Source organism: Oncorhynchus kisutch, linkage group LG7, assembly GCF_002021735.2.
Source record: "Oncorhynchus kisutch isolate 150728-3 linkage group LG7, Okis_V2, whole genome shotgun sequence".
Classification (NCBI taxonomy): Eukaryota; Metazoa; Chordata; class Actinopteri; order Salmoniformes; family Salmonidae; genus Oncorhynchus; species Oncorhynchus kisutch.
In genome coordinates, this window is record NC_034180.2 from 32,340,014 (window position 1) to 32,355,486 (window position 15,473).

General features: G+C 46.8%; 1 protein-coding gene across 1 annotated transcript in view; it reads left to right on the forward strand.

The window, feature by feature from the left end:
- Positions 1 to 15,473, forward strand: part of tmem260 (transmembrane protein 260) — a 38,199-nt gene that overhangs the window by 7,611 nt on the left and 15,115 nt on the right. The window contains exons 5-6 of the mRNA XM_020488002.2: positions 3,737 to 3,768; positions 5,459 to 5,622. Of these exons, the coding sequence (XP_020343591.2) occupies positions 3,737 to 3,768; positions 5,459 to 5,622 (196 nt within the window). The remainder of the gene's footprint in view (positions 1 to 3,736; positions 3,769 to 5,458; positions 5,623 to 15,473) is intronic.

Genomic DNA, 15,473 nt, shown 5'->3' on the forward strand with positions numbered 1-15,473 from the left:
TAGATGTTGGAACATTGCTGCAGGAACTTGTTTCCATTCAGCCACAAGAGCATTACACGGAACCCAAACCGGCTGCGCGCGTGCGCTATCGTGCATACATTTATTTTGCCCCCCCACACCAAACGCGATCACGACACGCAGGTTAAAATATCAAAACTCTGAACCAATGACATTAATTTGGGGACAGGTTGAAAATCATTAAACATGTATGGCAATTTAGCTAGTTAGCTTGCAATTGCTAGCTAACGTTAATTTGTCCTATTTAGCTAGTTTGCTGTTGCTAGCTAATTTGTCCTGGGATATAAATATTGAGTTGTTATTTTACCTGAAATGCACAAGGACCTCTACTCCGACCAAAAAACGTCCAACCGAATCGTTTCTAGTCATCTCTCCTCCTTCCAGGCTTTTTCATAATTTAACTTATATGGTGATCGCATCTAAACGTTAATTGAATTACCACAACTACAGGCAAAACAGTTCGCCTTTTAGTCACACCCACGTGGGTATAACCAATGAGGAGATGGCACGTGGGTACCTGATACTATAAACCAATGAGGAGATGGGAGAGGCGGGACTTTCAGCGCGTTCTTCGTCAGAAATAGGAATGAGTTATATTTTAGCCCTTGGTGTAGCAGTGTGGGTGCAACAATTGAATAACATGGATTTCTACATTTAATTTGCAGCGCACGGTCTGGTCTGGTCAGCATGTTAGCGATGTCAGAGACTGATGTTGGGTGATTAGGCCTGGCTCACAGTCAGCGTTACAATTCATCCCAAAGGTGTTCGATGGGGTTGAGGTCAGGGCTCTGTGCAGGCCAGTCAAGATCTTTGACACCGATCTCAACAAACCATTTCTGTATGGACCTCTCTTTGTGCACAGGGGCATTGTCATGCTGAAACAGGAAAGGGCCTTCCCCAAACTGTTGTTACTTTTTACAATGTTGAAAGCACAGAATCGTCTAGAATGTCATTGTATGCTGGAAGTAAGGGGCCTAGCCTGAACCGTGAAAGTAGCCCCAGACCATTATTCCTCCTCCACCAAACTTTAGAGTCGGCACTATGCATTGGGGCAGGTAGCTTTCTCCTGGCATCCTGCAAACCTAGATTCGTTCGTCGGACTGCCAGATGGTGAAGCGTGATTTATCAATCCAGAGAATGCTATTCCACTGCTCAAGAGTCCAATGGTGGCGAGCTTTACACCACACTGTGCATGGCGATCTTAGGTTTGTGTGCGGCTGCTCGGCCGTGGAAACCCATTTCATGAATTCCCCGATGAACAGTTCTTGCTTCCAGAGGCAGTTTGGAACTCTATAGTGAGTGTTTCAACTGAGGACAGATGCTTCAGCACTCGGCGGTCTCATTCTGTGAGCTTGTGTGGCCTAGCACTTCTTTGCTGAGCTGTTGTTGTTGCTCCTTGACATTTCCACTTCACAATAACAGCACTTACAGTTGACCGGGCAGCTCTAGCAGGGCAGAAATTTGACAAACTGACTTGATGGAAAGGTGCCACGTTGAAAGTCAGAGCTCTTCAGTAAGGCCATTCCACTGCCAATGTTGTCTATGGAGGCTGTGTGCTTTATTTTTATACACCTGTCAGCTGTGTGTGGCTGAAAAAGTTAAATCCACTGATTTAAAGGGGGTGTCCACATACTATTGTGTGTATATATAGTGTAGGTTCAGCTACAGTGAAAGTAGATTTGGGGGCATAAATGCTTTGCTCACTAGGCTTGTGTTGTTCTGGCATACATTCTGCAAAGGGGAAATACATTGAAACTGCATTTTGCAAGATGGAACCATTTGAAAAGCCTGGGCCAGATATGGGGGAGTAGGGGAGAGTACAGGAGAAAAGCCCCGAGTAGCCCTGCTGGTTGTGATGCTGCCGAGAGGCCTGGGCCTTTGAAAAAACGTCCAGACCCTTCTCCACAGCGTTTAGGGACGGTACAGGATGCCCGCTCTGATAGTGCCAGCTGAACACCCTTTCCCAATCCTCCAGGTCTCCGTTTCCATGTTCTAATCTCTTTAGGTGTGATGCGCCCCAGAGAGGCTTGAGCACACCCTGCGGGAACGCTGTTGTCTAGGAATGTGGTGTGTGGAAGTGACAGGGATTATGGGAAGGCTGGTGTGGGTGCCTGTGCTCTGCTATAACAAAGACTCTTGGCGTCCACGCTGCTACCCTGTCGACTCATATATTTTCCCATTTTAGTAATGGGACCGCAGCACTGCTGAATCTCTGTGCCTCTGCCACTCTGATGTTGTGGCCCTATATTATTTACAATTGTATGTTGGTGTGTAAAAGTGTACAATATGGAATATGTAGTGTGAAATGGAAGATGAGACAGAGTGATGATAAATGATGACAGGTAGTTCTCATGCCAAGTGAAATGGACCAATGGAAACATTTGAGCTGTGCAATTGAAGAGGTTTCGGGTTTCATGGCCTATTAAACTGATAAGAGTGAGGGCGCTTCATGCGCCAGAAAGTCCAACATGATAATGCACTGTATCACAGAGGTTAAATGCAGAAAATAGAGCCACGTCGGCCAACTGTTTGAAATTATACTGCAATGTTCTGTCATATACTGCAATGTTCTGTCAAACCCCAGTTCTTGCAATTCTACAGTCATTTTCTATGTTTATGTGTGTTACTGATATTTATAAAAATCATATTTCTCAACTGAAAAATGTATTTTAATTCAGTCAATATGGCCAAACATAAATTATAGCACAGAGCTAGAAGAACCATTTCCAACTATATAGCCTACATTTATTGCAAATTGACCACATGTAACACCATCAGTACAATTATATAGGCATATTTGCAAAGACTCTCTAATACACAAATGTTTCAGTCAAGTTATATTTCATACAAAACCTTGATGCAAAAACTACAATTCTAATTTCTTAGTCTGTTTTTATGTCGAAAAATATTGCAATTGAATTGTACCCCAGAGAAAACAATATCTGATTTATCTATATTCGGCCAGCAGAGGGTGTTGTGTAGGGCACACGCATTTATCAATTACATTTAATCTGAACAAAATTTCAATTTTCATGAGTGGGAGATGCAAACATTGGGTGAAAAATCTGTGTAATTGGAAACGCATTGGATAGATTCTGGCACAAATGGGTTTGTGCCCAAAATGATCTGATGCATCCTGAAATAGCATTTAGGGGGATGAATGCATTTTATGCTGCACCCCACACAGAGGTAGAGACAGTCATAAACCTTGCAACCAGCTCCTGTGTCCTTAAGCTTACCTCATCATGCTCTCATTGTCACCAACACTGCCTCCATTTCTGTGTCCTCTCTGGACCAAAGGACAGGCTGGGAGTGTGTGAACAGAGAGAAAGGGATGGAAAGACGAAAGAGAAGGGACCTGGTGCATGGGGAGGTTTGGAACAGGAGCGATACTCTCAGATCAGCCTACGTGTTTGCCTGTGTGGCGAAGCATTGGGGAGGAAGTGTTATGGTGTGTTTGTGTGTGTGTGTGTGTGTGGCGGAGATGGGAGTAGTTTTGCTGTGTGTGCGTGTGTGTAGGGGGGAGAATCGAGAGAGGAAGAGAATGAGCGTGCCGCTTAGGAAATGTCACACTGGGAAGATTTGCAGGTTTTGATCCAGGAAAATTAATGCAAAACCCCAGTGCAAGTATTTGATTTGGGAAAACTTTGGAGCAGACTTGTCTCTTAATAATAATTATTGGGTTTACATTAATTTCCTCCCCTATTGTCTTCCACAGGAGAGCTGATCACCGCTGCTTGTGAGCTGGGGGTAAGCGTTAGCCGTATTGTTTAATCAATTCACTCATTAACTCCTTTAAGCATTACGGAAGTTTAATTAAGCATGGGCAGAAAGCAGATTCATTTACTTTCAGTCCACAGGTTTTTCCCTTCTTTTCTATACACTTATTTGACTAAGTTGGAAGTAGAGAATGCTATAATTTGCAACCCGTTTTTCAAATCCAATTAAAGTCAATGGTAAGGCAATGGCTTTCTTAGGCTCTGCCTTATGTATGGTATAAGGCTCATTATATCTTTTTTATGTGTGTGTGTGTAAGCTGGGAAGAATGAACTAAATCGGGTTAACAGTTATAATAAGTTGTATTATTTAATAAAGTTTATTACGCTGCTGTGATCCTTTTAGGGAGGCTGTGTCGGTGTCACTATGCCAGTAATCCTGCCGTTAGTGCCGCAGTCCGTGTGGCCTGCGTGTCAGGCCTCCCCAGTGTTCGGAGGTCCTCCCTGGGCCCGGGAACGCCGGCCCTCCCCTCTGATCCCCTGAGCTCTGGAGCTCTCTCTCCCCACAGCTCCCAGTGGCCTTGGTGTCCCTCCGCTGTCCTTTAGCTCTTTAACTATGAGCCGGTCCATCTGGATTTGCCCCCACATCCCGTCTTTCCTACCTCCACCTCATGTTCACCTGTGTGGTGCTGCCTGCCTGTCTGACCCACCCATCTGTTTATCAAACTGGGATTTTTCACTGTCTCCCTTCACCCCTTCTTTTTCTTTCTCTCTCTCTCTCTCTCTTGGGCTCCTCCCCCTTCTCTGTGCCTTTTTTACCGCCCACATTTCTTCTCCTTCTGTCTTTCCATTTGACCTCCCTTTGACCGCCCTCGCTCCTCCAGTCTCTCCCCACTCTCCTCAGACCTAGCTGAGGCTGGTTGTTGTGGACATACCCAGGGATCCAGTGAGCCTCGGCCGTGTCCGTGATGATTGGTGGTGCAATCACTCTCTCACCTCTCAGTGGCGGCTCCATTTGAAGGGCTGCCCCTGCTCTACGGCTGACCCAGCCTTATCTGTGTCAGGGAAGGAGTCTTGTGTAATGACTGAGCCCTTATCGGCCTGGAGGAGACTTAGCGGCTAATTGCAGTGATTTCTGGGATCCCCCGGGTGAGAGTGGCTGCGGCTCTGAGGGGATTTGGGGGGCTGGTGTGCACCACGTGCTGCAGCACGGACCCCAGAGAGTTGCCTTGTCCTTGGGAAGTGATGAAGGGAGGAAGAGGAGGAGGAATGGTTTGTGTAGAGAGACAAAAGAGGGTTGGGAGGCCCTCTCATAGCAGAGTCAGTCAGTCAGCGGTCAGGACACAGTAACAGTATGGCTGTCTAGGCCTACCACTCCATCCCTTCACTTCCACCACCACTCCCCCTGGGGCACTCAGGTGCAGCACTGGTGGAAGTGAGGCTAATTAAAATGACAGGCTTTCATTACCCTGCTACCACCTCTCCCTTTCATCCTGCCTCAGCCCCGTACCCCCACTCTGTATAGTTCCACCACACTTATTTAAAAATGTCCCACTCCTCAAAAGCATTAGCCTGATATCCTGGGCCAGGAGTATTTCCTGAATGGGCCAGGAAAAACTTCTACCTATACACTGATGTCCTCAGGATAGTGGGCTCCCTCCTGTCGCTCTCCTCATCATCCCTCCCCCGGTTACTGTCCTCTCTCTCTCTCTCTGTTGGTGCAGGTGGCTCACCCCCCGGGATACCCAGTCTTCACCCTCTTAGCCTGGCTGGCTCTGTCCCTGCTGCCCTATCTCTCCCTCTCCGTGTCTCCGGCCCACAGTGTCAACCTGCTGAGCAGCTTGCTGGGGGCCGGGGCCAGCGGGGCCCTCTGCTTCACTGTCTGCAGGTAAGACTACAGCACATCGCTAGGGCCAGGCGTCTCTCCTGGTCAGGTCACCTAGTCAGGAAAAACTCCAGGTCCTTCTTATCTAATTATAATCAACATGGTTAGTCTGCTGCATCCAATAGTCATTCTGCTATTCTGCATGTTTGTCAATGATATAGATCAGTGGTACCCAAACGTTTTATAGTCCCGTACCCCTTCAAACATTCAACCTCCAGCTGCGTACCCCCTCTAGCACCAGGGTCAGCGCACTCTCAAATGTTTTTTTTTCTCCATCATTGTAAGCCTGCCACACACACACTATACAATACATTTATTAAACATAATAATTTGTTTTTGTCACAAACCGGCTCGTGGGAAGTGACAGAGAGCTCTTATAGGACCAATGCACAGATAATAATCTAATAATAGGCACGTGGTAGCAAAGGGCATCAGTGTCTTAACAGCGCGATTTGCCAAGGCAAGAAACTCTGAGCACAGCTCAATTCAAAAATCTAGCAGTGGCTTCTGATTTAAATTCAATTTTCACAGAACTGCTTGTTGCAATTTCAATGAGGCTCTCTTGTTCAGATATCGGTAAGTGGACTGGAGACAGGACATGAAAGGGATAACGAATCCAGTTGTTTGTGTCATCTGTTTCGGGAAAGTACCTGGGTATATTGCGCACCCAACTCACTCAGGTGCTTCGCTATTTCACATTTGACTTTGACTGTCCGTAAGCTTGAGTTAATTTGCCCACAAAAAATCATACAATGATGGAAAGACCTGTGTGTTGTCCTTGTTAATGCAGACAGAGAAGAGCTCCAACTTCTTAATTATAGCCTCAATTTTGTCCCGCACATTGGAAGTAGTTGCGGAGAGTCCCTGTAATCCTAGATTCATATCATTCAGGCCAGAAAAAACATCACCCAAATAGGCCAGTCGTGTGACAAACTCATCATGCAAGCGGTCAGACAAGTGAAAATATGGTCAGCGAAGAAAACTTTAAGCTCGTTTCTCAATACAAAAAACGTGCCAATACTTTGCCCCTCGATATCCAGCGCAATTCTGTCTGTTGTAATAGCGTTACATGGTCGCTGCCGATATCATTGCATAGTGCAGAAAATACACGAGTTCAGGGGCCTTGCTTTAACAAAGTTAACTATTTTCACTGTAGTGTCCAAAACGTCTTTCAAGCTGTCAGTCATACCCTTGGCAGCAAGAGTCTCTCGGTGGATGCTGCAGTGTAGCCAAGTGGCGTCGGGAGCAACTGCTTGCACTTGCATTACCACTCCACTATGTCTACCTGTCATGGTTTTTGCACCATCATTACAGATACCAACACATTTTGACCACCAAAGTCCGTTTGATGTCAAAAAGCTGTCCAGCGCTTTAAAAATATCCTCTCATCCAGCTGTAACGCATAGAATTCATTGGCTTGTATGCGAAACAGTAATTTTTTCAAAACATCTCCTGCCATGTCACTGATGCGTCGTGAAACAGTGTTGTTTGATGGAGGCAATGTCTGTATAGTTGTTTTGCCTTTTCCCCTAGCATTAACCCAGCAGGAAGAACTAAGTCCTCCAAAATAGTATGGGACTTGCCTGTCCTAGCCACTCGATAGCTCACGATATAAGACACTTCTAGCCCCTTCTTATTAATGGTATCTGTTGCTTTTATACATGTCTTACTACTCGAAAGTCGTCTTAATTTTCCCTCAAAAAACTCCAGTGGCTTATTTTTCAAATCGTCATGTTTTGTTTCTAAATGTCTGCGCAATAGTGAAGGTTTCATTGAGTTGTGAGATAGTACTTTTGCACATATAACACACTGTGGCTGAGGAAAGGCACAACTCTCAATATAATTGAACCACAAATCAATGTAGTTCTCATCATATTTGCGCCTCTTCGATGGTCCAACGTCCCTGTCTGTTGTTCGGTGCTTTACCGGGTAAGGGGGCAGTAGCTCTTCGGCTGCATCAGATTCACAACTCTCAGTGTCCATGCTAGCTGGGCTAACAACAAATTACTGATGTTAGCATTGGATGTGCTCGTGGAAGCAGAACAACTTGTGTCATTGACAGGTGCAGGTGTAGTACTGCTGGTAGTAGCAGGAGTACCAGTAGAGCTGGTATATGTCTCTATGGACGCGGGCCTTACTTGTTTTAACCATTTATCAATTTTTGAGAAAATGGAACGAGCAGCAGCTATGTTTGGCTACACACCGACACTTCGTGGAATTCCCATGAGAGAGTAACGGTTAATGTGATTGGATGTTAATTATTGTGTTGTTATTTCTTGAACACTAGATGGTTTAATTTTATTTTTTGCAGTGAAACGAGGCTACTCAGGTGAGAAAAAAACCTCACCCAAAGATTGGAAAATATAAATGTTTGAAAATGTGAAAAGAAAGATATATATATATATCATTTATTTTTAAAGTGACTCACATTTTAGATATATATAATAACTAAATGGATAATTACTAAATGAGCCAACAAATGGGTTTTTAGCACAAAATGTAAACTCTCTTCGTAGCACAATTCTGTAATCCCTGAACATTTTCCAACTGACGTTTGCATCCTGCTGCTTGGTGAATGGACTGGTGATATTTTTGGGTCGTTTCTGACTGGCAGTGGTGTTCCTGATCCCCCTGTTCTGTATTCAGAGCAGAGTCCCAGCACACTCCTCCCCCACAAACACACCCAGCCTGTTTACCCATCACCTACCCGTTGTGTGTGTGTATGTGTGTGTCACACAGTCACAGCCCCCTCCAAGTGCCTGACACCTCCCATCACCCAGCATGCTCCCAATCCTGACATGGCACGATTTTTTATCTCCCCCTTCTGCACTCCTGGGTCTAAAAGGGACAGGATCCTCCCTCCCTCTCTCCCTCCCTCCAATCAGGACCTCAGAATGTTAGCCACTGTGTCTCTGTACATTCCCATGCCACCCTGCCTACGGCCCTCCTCCTGCAGCTCTGCCTGCCTGCCTGCTGACCCCATCATGTAAGGAGTCTTTTCCCCCCTCTCTCTCTTTGTCTGCTTTTATCTCACACGGTTGCCTGGCCTATCTTACATCGACCGTTTGTTGATTTTGATAGTTTCCTACGTGTGCTCTGTGCACCATTGGTGGCAGCTTAATTTCAGACGTTTTCCCCATAGTTTTACATGTACATGGCCCATTTATGCATGCAGTGCTATTTTGAGAATGTACTGTGCACCGTGTTAGATTTACCATTCCAACAAATGAATTGTGGCGTATGTTAAAAACTGCCATTTGTAGCACAGATACAGAACCAGCAAGCTGTTTTGGGCCAGAGAAAGCAGGTGATACAGGGCTGGTAAAGGGAGTGTCACTGCTCCCATGTGGGCTGCAGTGAGCTGGGTCCATTTCCTGTGTGCTTGGCCGGTGGTGTCTGGGTGGCAGGTGGGCTGAAGGGGGTCAGGGTACAGGGTCAGCCCTGCTGGTGCAGGACAGGGGCTGGGGAGGAAGTGCTCTCTCCATGTGGACTGGCCCTCAGCCCGGACTGACTGACTTCAGCCTCACTCTCAGCCCCTGTCCTGCCTCTCCTCCTCTCTTCAGAGGTGACTCATAACCTGAAACCGGCTGGCCTCCCAAGAGAGGGCAGAGGAGAGGAACATTCTTATTATTTCTTTCCACTCTCACTCACTCACTCCAAAAATCCCAGTATGTTAGTGGCTAGCCAGAGCTTAGTGAAATGATGCGATTGATCGTTTATGAAACAAATTCCAAAGCGCAGTTGAGTCCAAATCGGAGACAGAGACCGAGAGAATGAGATCCACAGAGCAACAAACCACAGAGGGAACAGTTAGAGAGTAGTTGTTCCTGTTCCCTCTGTGGTTTGTTGCTCTGTGGATCTCATTCTCTCGGTCTCTGTCTCCGATTTGGACTCAACTGCATTTTGGACTTTGTTTCATAAACGATCAATCGCATCATTTCACTAAGCTCTGGCTAGCCACTAACATACTGGGATTTTGGAGACAGCATCTATGCATGCTGTCTGAAGATATTTGGACCACAACACATGGAAAGTTCTGCCCTGTTTGTAATCTCTAAGGATTTAGATCAAATTTAGGATTATAATTAAACTAAGTGAAAAGTCATTATGAGGACCCCCATAATGGGCTGATGGGCACTGAGGACTTCAGCCAGAGCACCCAGTCATACCCTCTAAGCTTTTAAGTATGAATGTATAATTTACGCTTTTCAATTTGAAAAATAAGCATAAAGGTTTTAGTCATTATCTGTCTGGAGCATGATTTGGGTTGAGGCTGTGGCTGAAGTTCAGCTGGCAGACTTGGTATGGTACTGATAGGGCTTGAGGGGGCAAGGGGGGTAGATGGTTTCCGGAATGGTCGCTGGGGGCATTGGGTGCTTCGCCCGTGCCCGGTAGGGTGGCAGAGATGACATGCCACGCCCCTGTGGGGGTCCCTCCGGCCAGACCTGGCCCTCAGACTAAATGCCAAGACTGACCAGTCTGCACTCCCTCCCTGCTCAGCCCTCTCAAGAACATTTGAGCTAATCTCACTAAGCTGAACTATAGTAATACCTATTCTATGTCTGTGATTGACATTTCCCCTGGTTGGTATCCAATCTCCATATAACTTTTGTTTGTATCACAGCAGTATTTTGAGAGTGGTTATGCAAGTGGTTGCACCAGAGGAATAGTCACAGTTTCAAATGCGTAGGGAATTATTGCATTGAAGTTATTACATGATATCCACTTTTTTATTTTTTCATGGACTTGAAGGCAGTTCCTCCAAAACAGTAAATTGCAAGACCTTGAAATTCGTCTGTAATATTCCCAACATAGCAAGCCTTTGATGTATCAATTTAAATTAGTCGGACAGATTGCTGTTTTTTAATGTGGTGGAATGTAAATTGATAGACTTGGAAGCCATTTCTCCCTAAACTGCCAGTTGCGTAAGTGTAAAATGTAGCACTTAGCTTCCCTTTGATTTGCCAATTACAGCACACTTGGCTTGATCACATGGTTTGATGGACAAATTGCCCGTCTCCTATGTTATCACACCAGGACTAAACAAGCCTTTAAGGACGGGGGCCATAATGATAATAATTAGTAAATCAAATGTTTTTTTGTCACATGCTTCGTAAACAACAGGTGTAGACTAACAGTGAAATGCATAGTTACGGGCCCTTCCCACAATGCAGAGAGAAAAATAGAAAAACAATAACACAAGGAATAAATAAATACACAATGAGTAACGATAACTTGGCTATATACACGGGGTACCAGTACCGAGTGGATGTGCAGGGGTACGATTGCACTTGAAACTTCCTAGGAATAAAATATGACCCTATCAGTCCTACAAAAGTCCTCTATACAGTCTCAGGAGGACTATAAGAACGTGTGTACCCTGTGAAAGAGGATAATCCAAAGAGCTCAGTATTTGGTGCTCCCTCATTTCACAGTTTATCTACTAAAGCTCCTCTGAATCTGTGCTACCTGAGAGGAATCTCTCTCACGCCGTTCCTATAGTAATCCTGAGACCAGAGACGGAGACGGAGTACACTGACACAGCCAGTGGAACGCTAAAACTACAAAAACACTGTCCCCACCAACATCCAACAATCAGCACTTTTGACACGTCGTGTGATCGTACGATTACATAACAACAGGATTCGTGAGGCGCACCAAATGTGCCCCGTCCCCTCCCTCCCCCATCCCAAAGGCACACCGGCGAGACACTCACCTGCCAAGAGCGGGCCTGTGTGGACCAGCTGATACGTCAGTGGACCGCAGGGCGGGCGGTGTGCCAGACCATGCCTAGTGCCCAGTGCTGTGGCCCAGGCTCCTTATAGGGCCTCCACCATATGGCCCTGATGGTGCTCCCCCTCCCTACCCCCCGCTGCTGCTCACTCAGGTGGCTTGTTTTTCCACTGGGCTGGGGCTGCTGGAAGGACATGTGTGGCGAGGTCATCACTGGATCAGTGTGTGTGTGTGTGTGTGTGTGTGTGTGTAGTTTTATAGGAATGAATGGGGTGGGGGGGAAACAGCTGAGCATCCCCCTTTCTCCATCCGCTACCCCCCTGCTGGTGGCAAGGCAGCCCCTCCCTTTCTGTTGTGGTAGAATCTACATCAAGGCACTTAGTGTTCAGAGCCATACTTCTCTCAACCATAGATTGAAGGGGGTAGTTGTATTGGTATTGTTTAAAAGCTCCTATGTTTGGACCTTTGCCCTGTCTGTATGATATCCTACTGTCTCCTGGGACATGAGGCCTCCTGCTCCTCTCACCCCCCATCCTCAGCATGACCAATGGTTCCCCCTAGGATTCATCCTGTAATACAGTTAAACAGATGTTTAATGAAGATGTTATTTCCTCATTACTGGCAGTGGGATGGGGATAGAGGGGGGTATGAGGGGGGTAGATAGACAGCATAACAAAGTACCAGTTTAATATTCCTCTCGCCTGTGGCCCTGAGATTGTGTCTGCCTCGGACGTAAATTGTACATCCCTCACCCACCACAGGCAGTCTTAATAAGACACCAGGCTAGTCGACGGATCAGACTCGGCAATTACAATTCAGCCAGAATTAGTTAATGGAATCTATAGAGTAACATTTATATATCAGTGGTGGCTGCCTAATGACTTTGTTGAAATAGCCGCAGCAGCAGCATAAAAATGGCTTTCTGTGAATCACATAAGCACCGGATTTCTGTAATTTGTTTTTTTCTGTTTTGTGTAATTTTTGTGTGTTGGGCTGGAGATTAAGATGGCATTCTGGGAGAAATTGTCATGTCAGTGGCTGCATTGTTTGAGCGGGATTGTGGTGATTAATTTTGCATGTACGCGGGAGCATTGGGGGAGGGCGGGTGCTCTCCTGGAGGAGGGGTGACTGAGGCACGCTCCACTCTCTGGTCCTGATTTACCACTCCTCTTCTCTCCTATCTGCTGCTGTGGTTGCTGCTTCTGCCTGATTGGGGAATTTAAACAGGAATGTGTGCACATTTAGGAAGGTTTGTTTGCTAGCTGCTGGAAGGCCAGGTATTATGAATAAATTCATAACATTTTTATAATGATATATGTAGCACCCATAATATCATGTGTATGATCTACTTAGACCTGTGTAATATATGCTTTATAGTAGATAGTTAAATTGTTACCTTTATTACTTAGCTTGGCCCAAAAACAGAGTTGCATGTCTGTTTCTCAAATGTGATGCAACAGAGCACTTAACCAGAAACACTGTCATATTATCTAAAGATCCTCAGTGTTCAGCCCACTGTCCTGTCCTGGCCACATCTAAACCCTGGGGTGCCAGTGTTACTGAGCCAAGGCCAGCTGGAACCCTCTGTCACACCAGACCAGGCCAGGACACCACTTCATGGGCTTCATCCTAGCCTCTTCAGGAATGTGTGGTTCTTTTCCTGCCATGTCTCTCCCAAAGCGCCACTCATAGAGTGAGAGAACAGTGGAGGGCTGATCTGCGATGGCACGGCTGTGGCATTATATGTGACAGTCCATCCCCTGGTCTGGCGCTTTGTGTTGCCTCATTCCCTACACGTTCACTACAGACAGGCTGCTGGTGGCCCTTTGTGTTGCCTCATTCCCTACACATTCACTACAGACAGGCTGCTGGTGGGCCCTTTGTCTTGCCTCATTCCCTACACATTCACTACAGACAGGCTGCTGGTGACCCTTTGTGTTGCCTCATTCCCTACACATTCACGACAGACAGGCTGCTGGTGGCCCTTTGTTTTGCCTCATTCCCTACACATTCACTACAGACAGGCTGCGGGTGGCCCTTTGTGTTGCCTCATTCCCTACACATTCACTACAGACAGGCTGCTGGTGACCCTTTGTGTTGCCTCATTCCCTACACATTCACTACAGACAGGCTGCTGGTGGCCCTTTGTGTTGCCTCATTCCCTACACATTCACTACAGACAGGCTGCTGGTGAACCTTTGTGTTGCCTCATTCCCTACACATTCACTACAGACAGGCTGCTGGTGACCCTTTGTGTTGCCTCATTCCCTACACATTCACTACAGACAGGCTGCTGGTGCCCTTTGTGTTGCCTCATTACCTACACATTCACTACAGACAGGCTGCTGGTGGCCCTTTGTGTTGCCTCATTCCCTACACATTCACTACAGACAGGCTGCTGGTGCCCTTTGTGTTGCCTCATTCCCTACACATTCACGACAGACAGGCTGCTGGTGGCCCTTTGTTTTGCCTCATTCCCTACACATTCACTACAGACAGGCTGCGGGTGGCCCTTTGTGTTGCCTCATTCCCTACACATTCACTACAGACAGGCTGCTGGTGGCCCTTTGTGTTGCCTCTTTCCCTACACATTCACTACAGACAGGCTGCTGGTGGCCCTTTGTTTTGCCTCATTCCCTACACATTCACTACAGACAGGCTGCTGGTGGCCCTTTGTGTTGCCTCATTCCCTACACGTTCACTACAGACAGGCTGCTGGTGGCCCTTTGTGTTGCCTCATTCCCTACACATTCACTACAGACAGGCTGCTGGTGGGCCCTTTGTCTTGCCTCATTCCCTACACATTCACTACAGACAGGCTGCTGGTGACCCTTTGTGTTGCCTCATTCCCTACACATTCACTACAGACAGGCTGCTGGTGGCCCTTTGTGTTGCCTCATTCCCTACACATTCACTACAGACAGGCTGCTGGTGGGCCCTTTGTCTTGCCTCATTCCCTACACATTCACTACAGACAGGCTGCGGGTGGCCCTTTGTGTTGCCTCATTCCCTACACATTCACTACAGACAGGCTGCTGGTGGCCCTTTGTGTTGCCTCATTCCCTACACATTCACTACAGACAGGCTGCTGGTGAACCTTTGTGTTGCCTCATTCCCTACACATTCACTACAGACAGGCTGCTGGTGACCCTTTGTGTTGCCTCATTCCCTACACATTCACTACAGACAGGCTGCTGGTGCCCTTTGTGTTGCCTCATTACCTACACATTCACTACAGACAGGCTGCTGGTGGCCCTTTGTGTTGCCTCATTCCCTACACATTCACTACAGACAGGCTGCTGGTGCCCTTTGTGTTGCCTCATTCCCTACACATTCACGACAGACAGGCTGCTGGTGGCCCTTTGTTTTGCCTCATTCCCTACACATTCACTACAGACAGGCTGCGGGTGGCCCTTTGTGTTGCCTCATTCCCTACACATTCACTACAGACAGGCTGCTGGTGGCCCTTTGTGTTGCCTCTTTCCCTACACATTCACTACAGACAGGCTGCTGGTGGCCCTTTGTTTTGCCTCATTCCCTACACATTCACTACAGACAGGCTGTTGGTGGCCCTTTGTGTTGCCTCATTCCCTTACACATTCACTACAGACAGGCTGCTGGTGGCCCTTTGTGTTGCCTCATTCCCTACACATTCACTACAGACAGGCTGCTGGTGGGCCCTTTGTCTTGCCTCATTCCCTACACATTCACTACAGACAGGCTGCGGGTGGCCCTTTGTGTTGCCTCATTCCCTACACATTCACTACAGACAGGCTGCTGGTGGCCCTTTGTGTTGCGTTATTGAGGCCAGCCCAGACAAGCGCAAGGCAGGCAGGCGTTTGGTGCTGGGTTTCAGTGCAGTGCTGGCAAGCCTCTGGCCCATGTTTAGGAACTGAGGTGGTAAATGAGGCAGGTTTTGCTTTGACTCTTCAAAGTGACAGTGGCAAGCTATGTGTGTCCTACTGTCTGTCCCCGTAGACGACACTGGGAACTATATCTGTGTTGGTTTGAGGACATGGAGTGTTTGTGTTTATCTTGAATGTATTTTTTCTTCTTCTGCTTACTGACCTACGGTTTATACTCTATTTAGGATATTTCTCATTTAGAGAGTGAATTGTTGT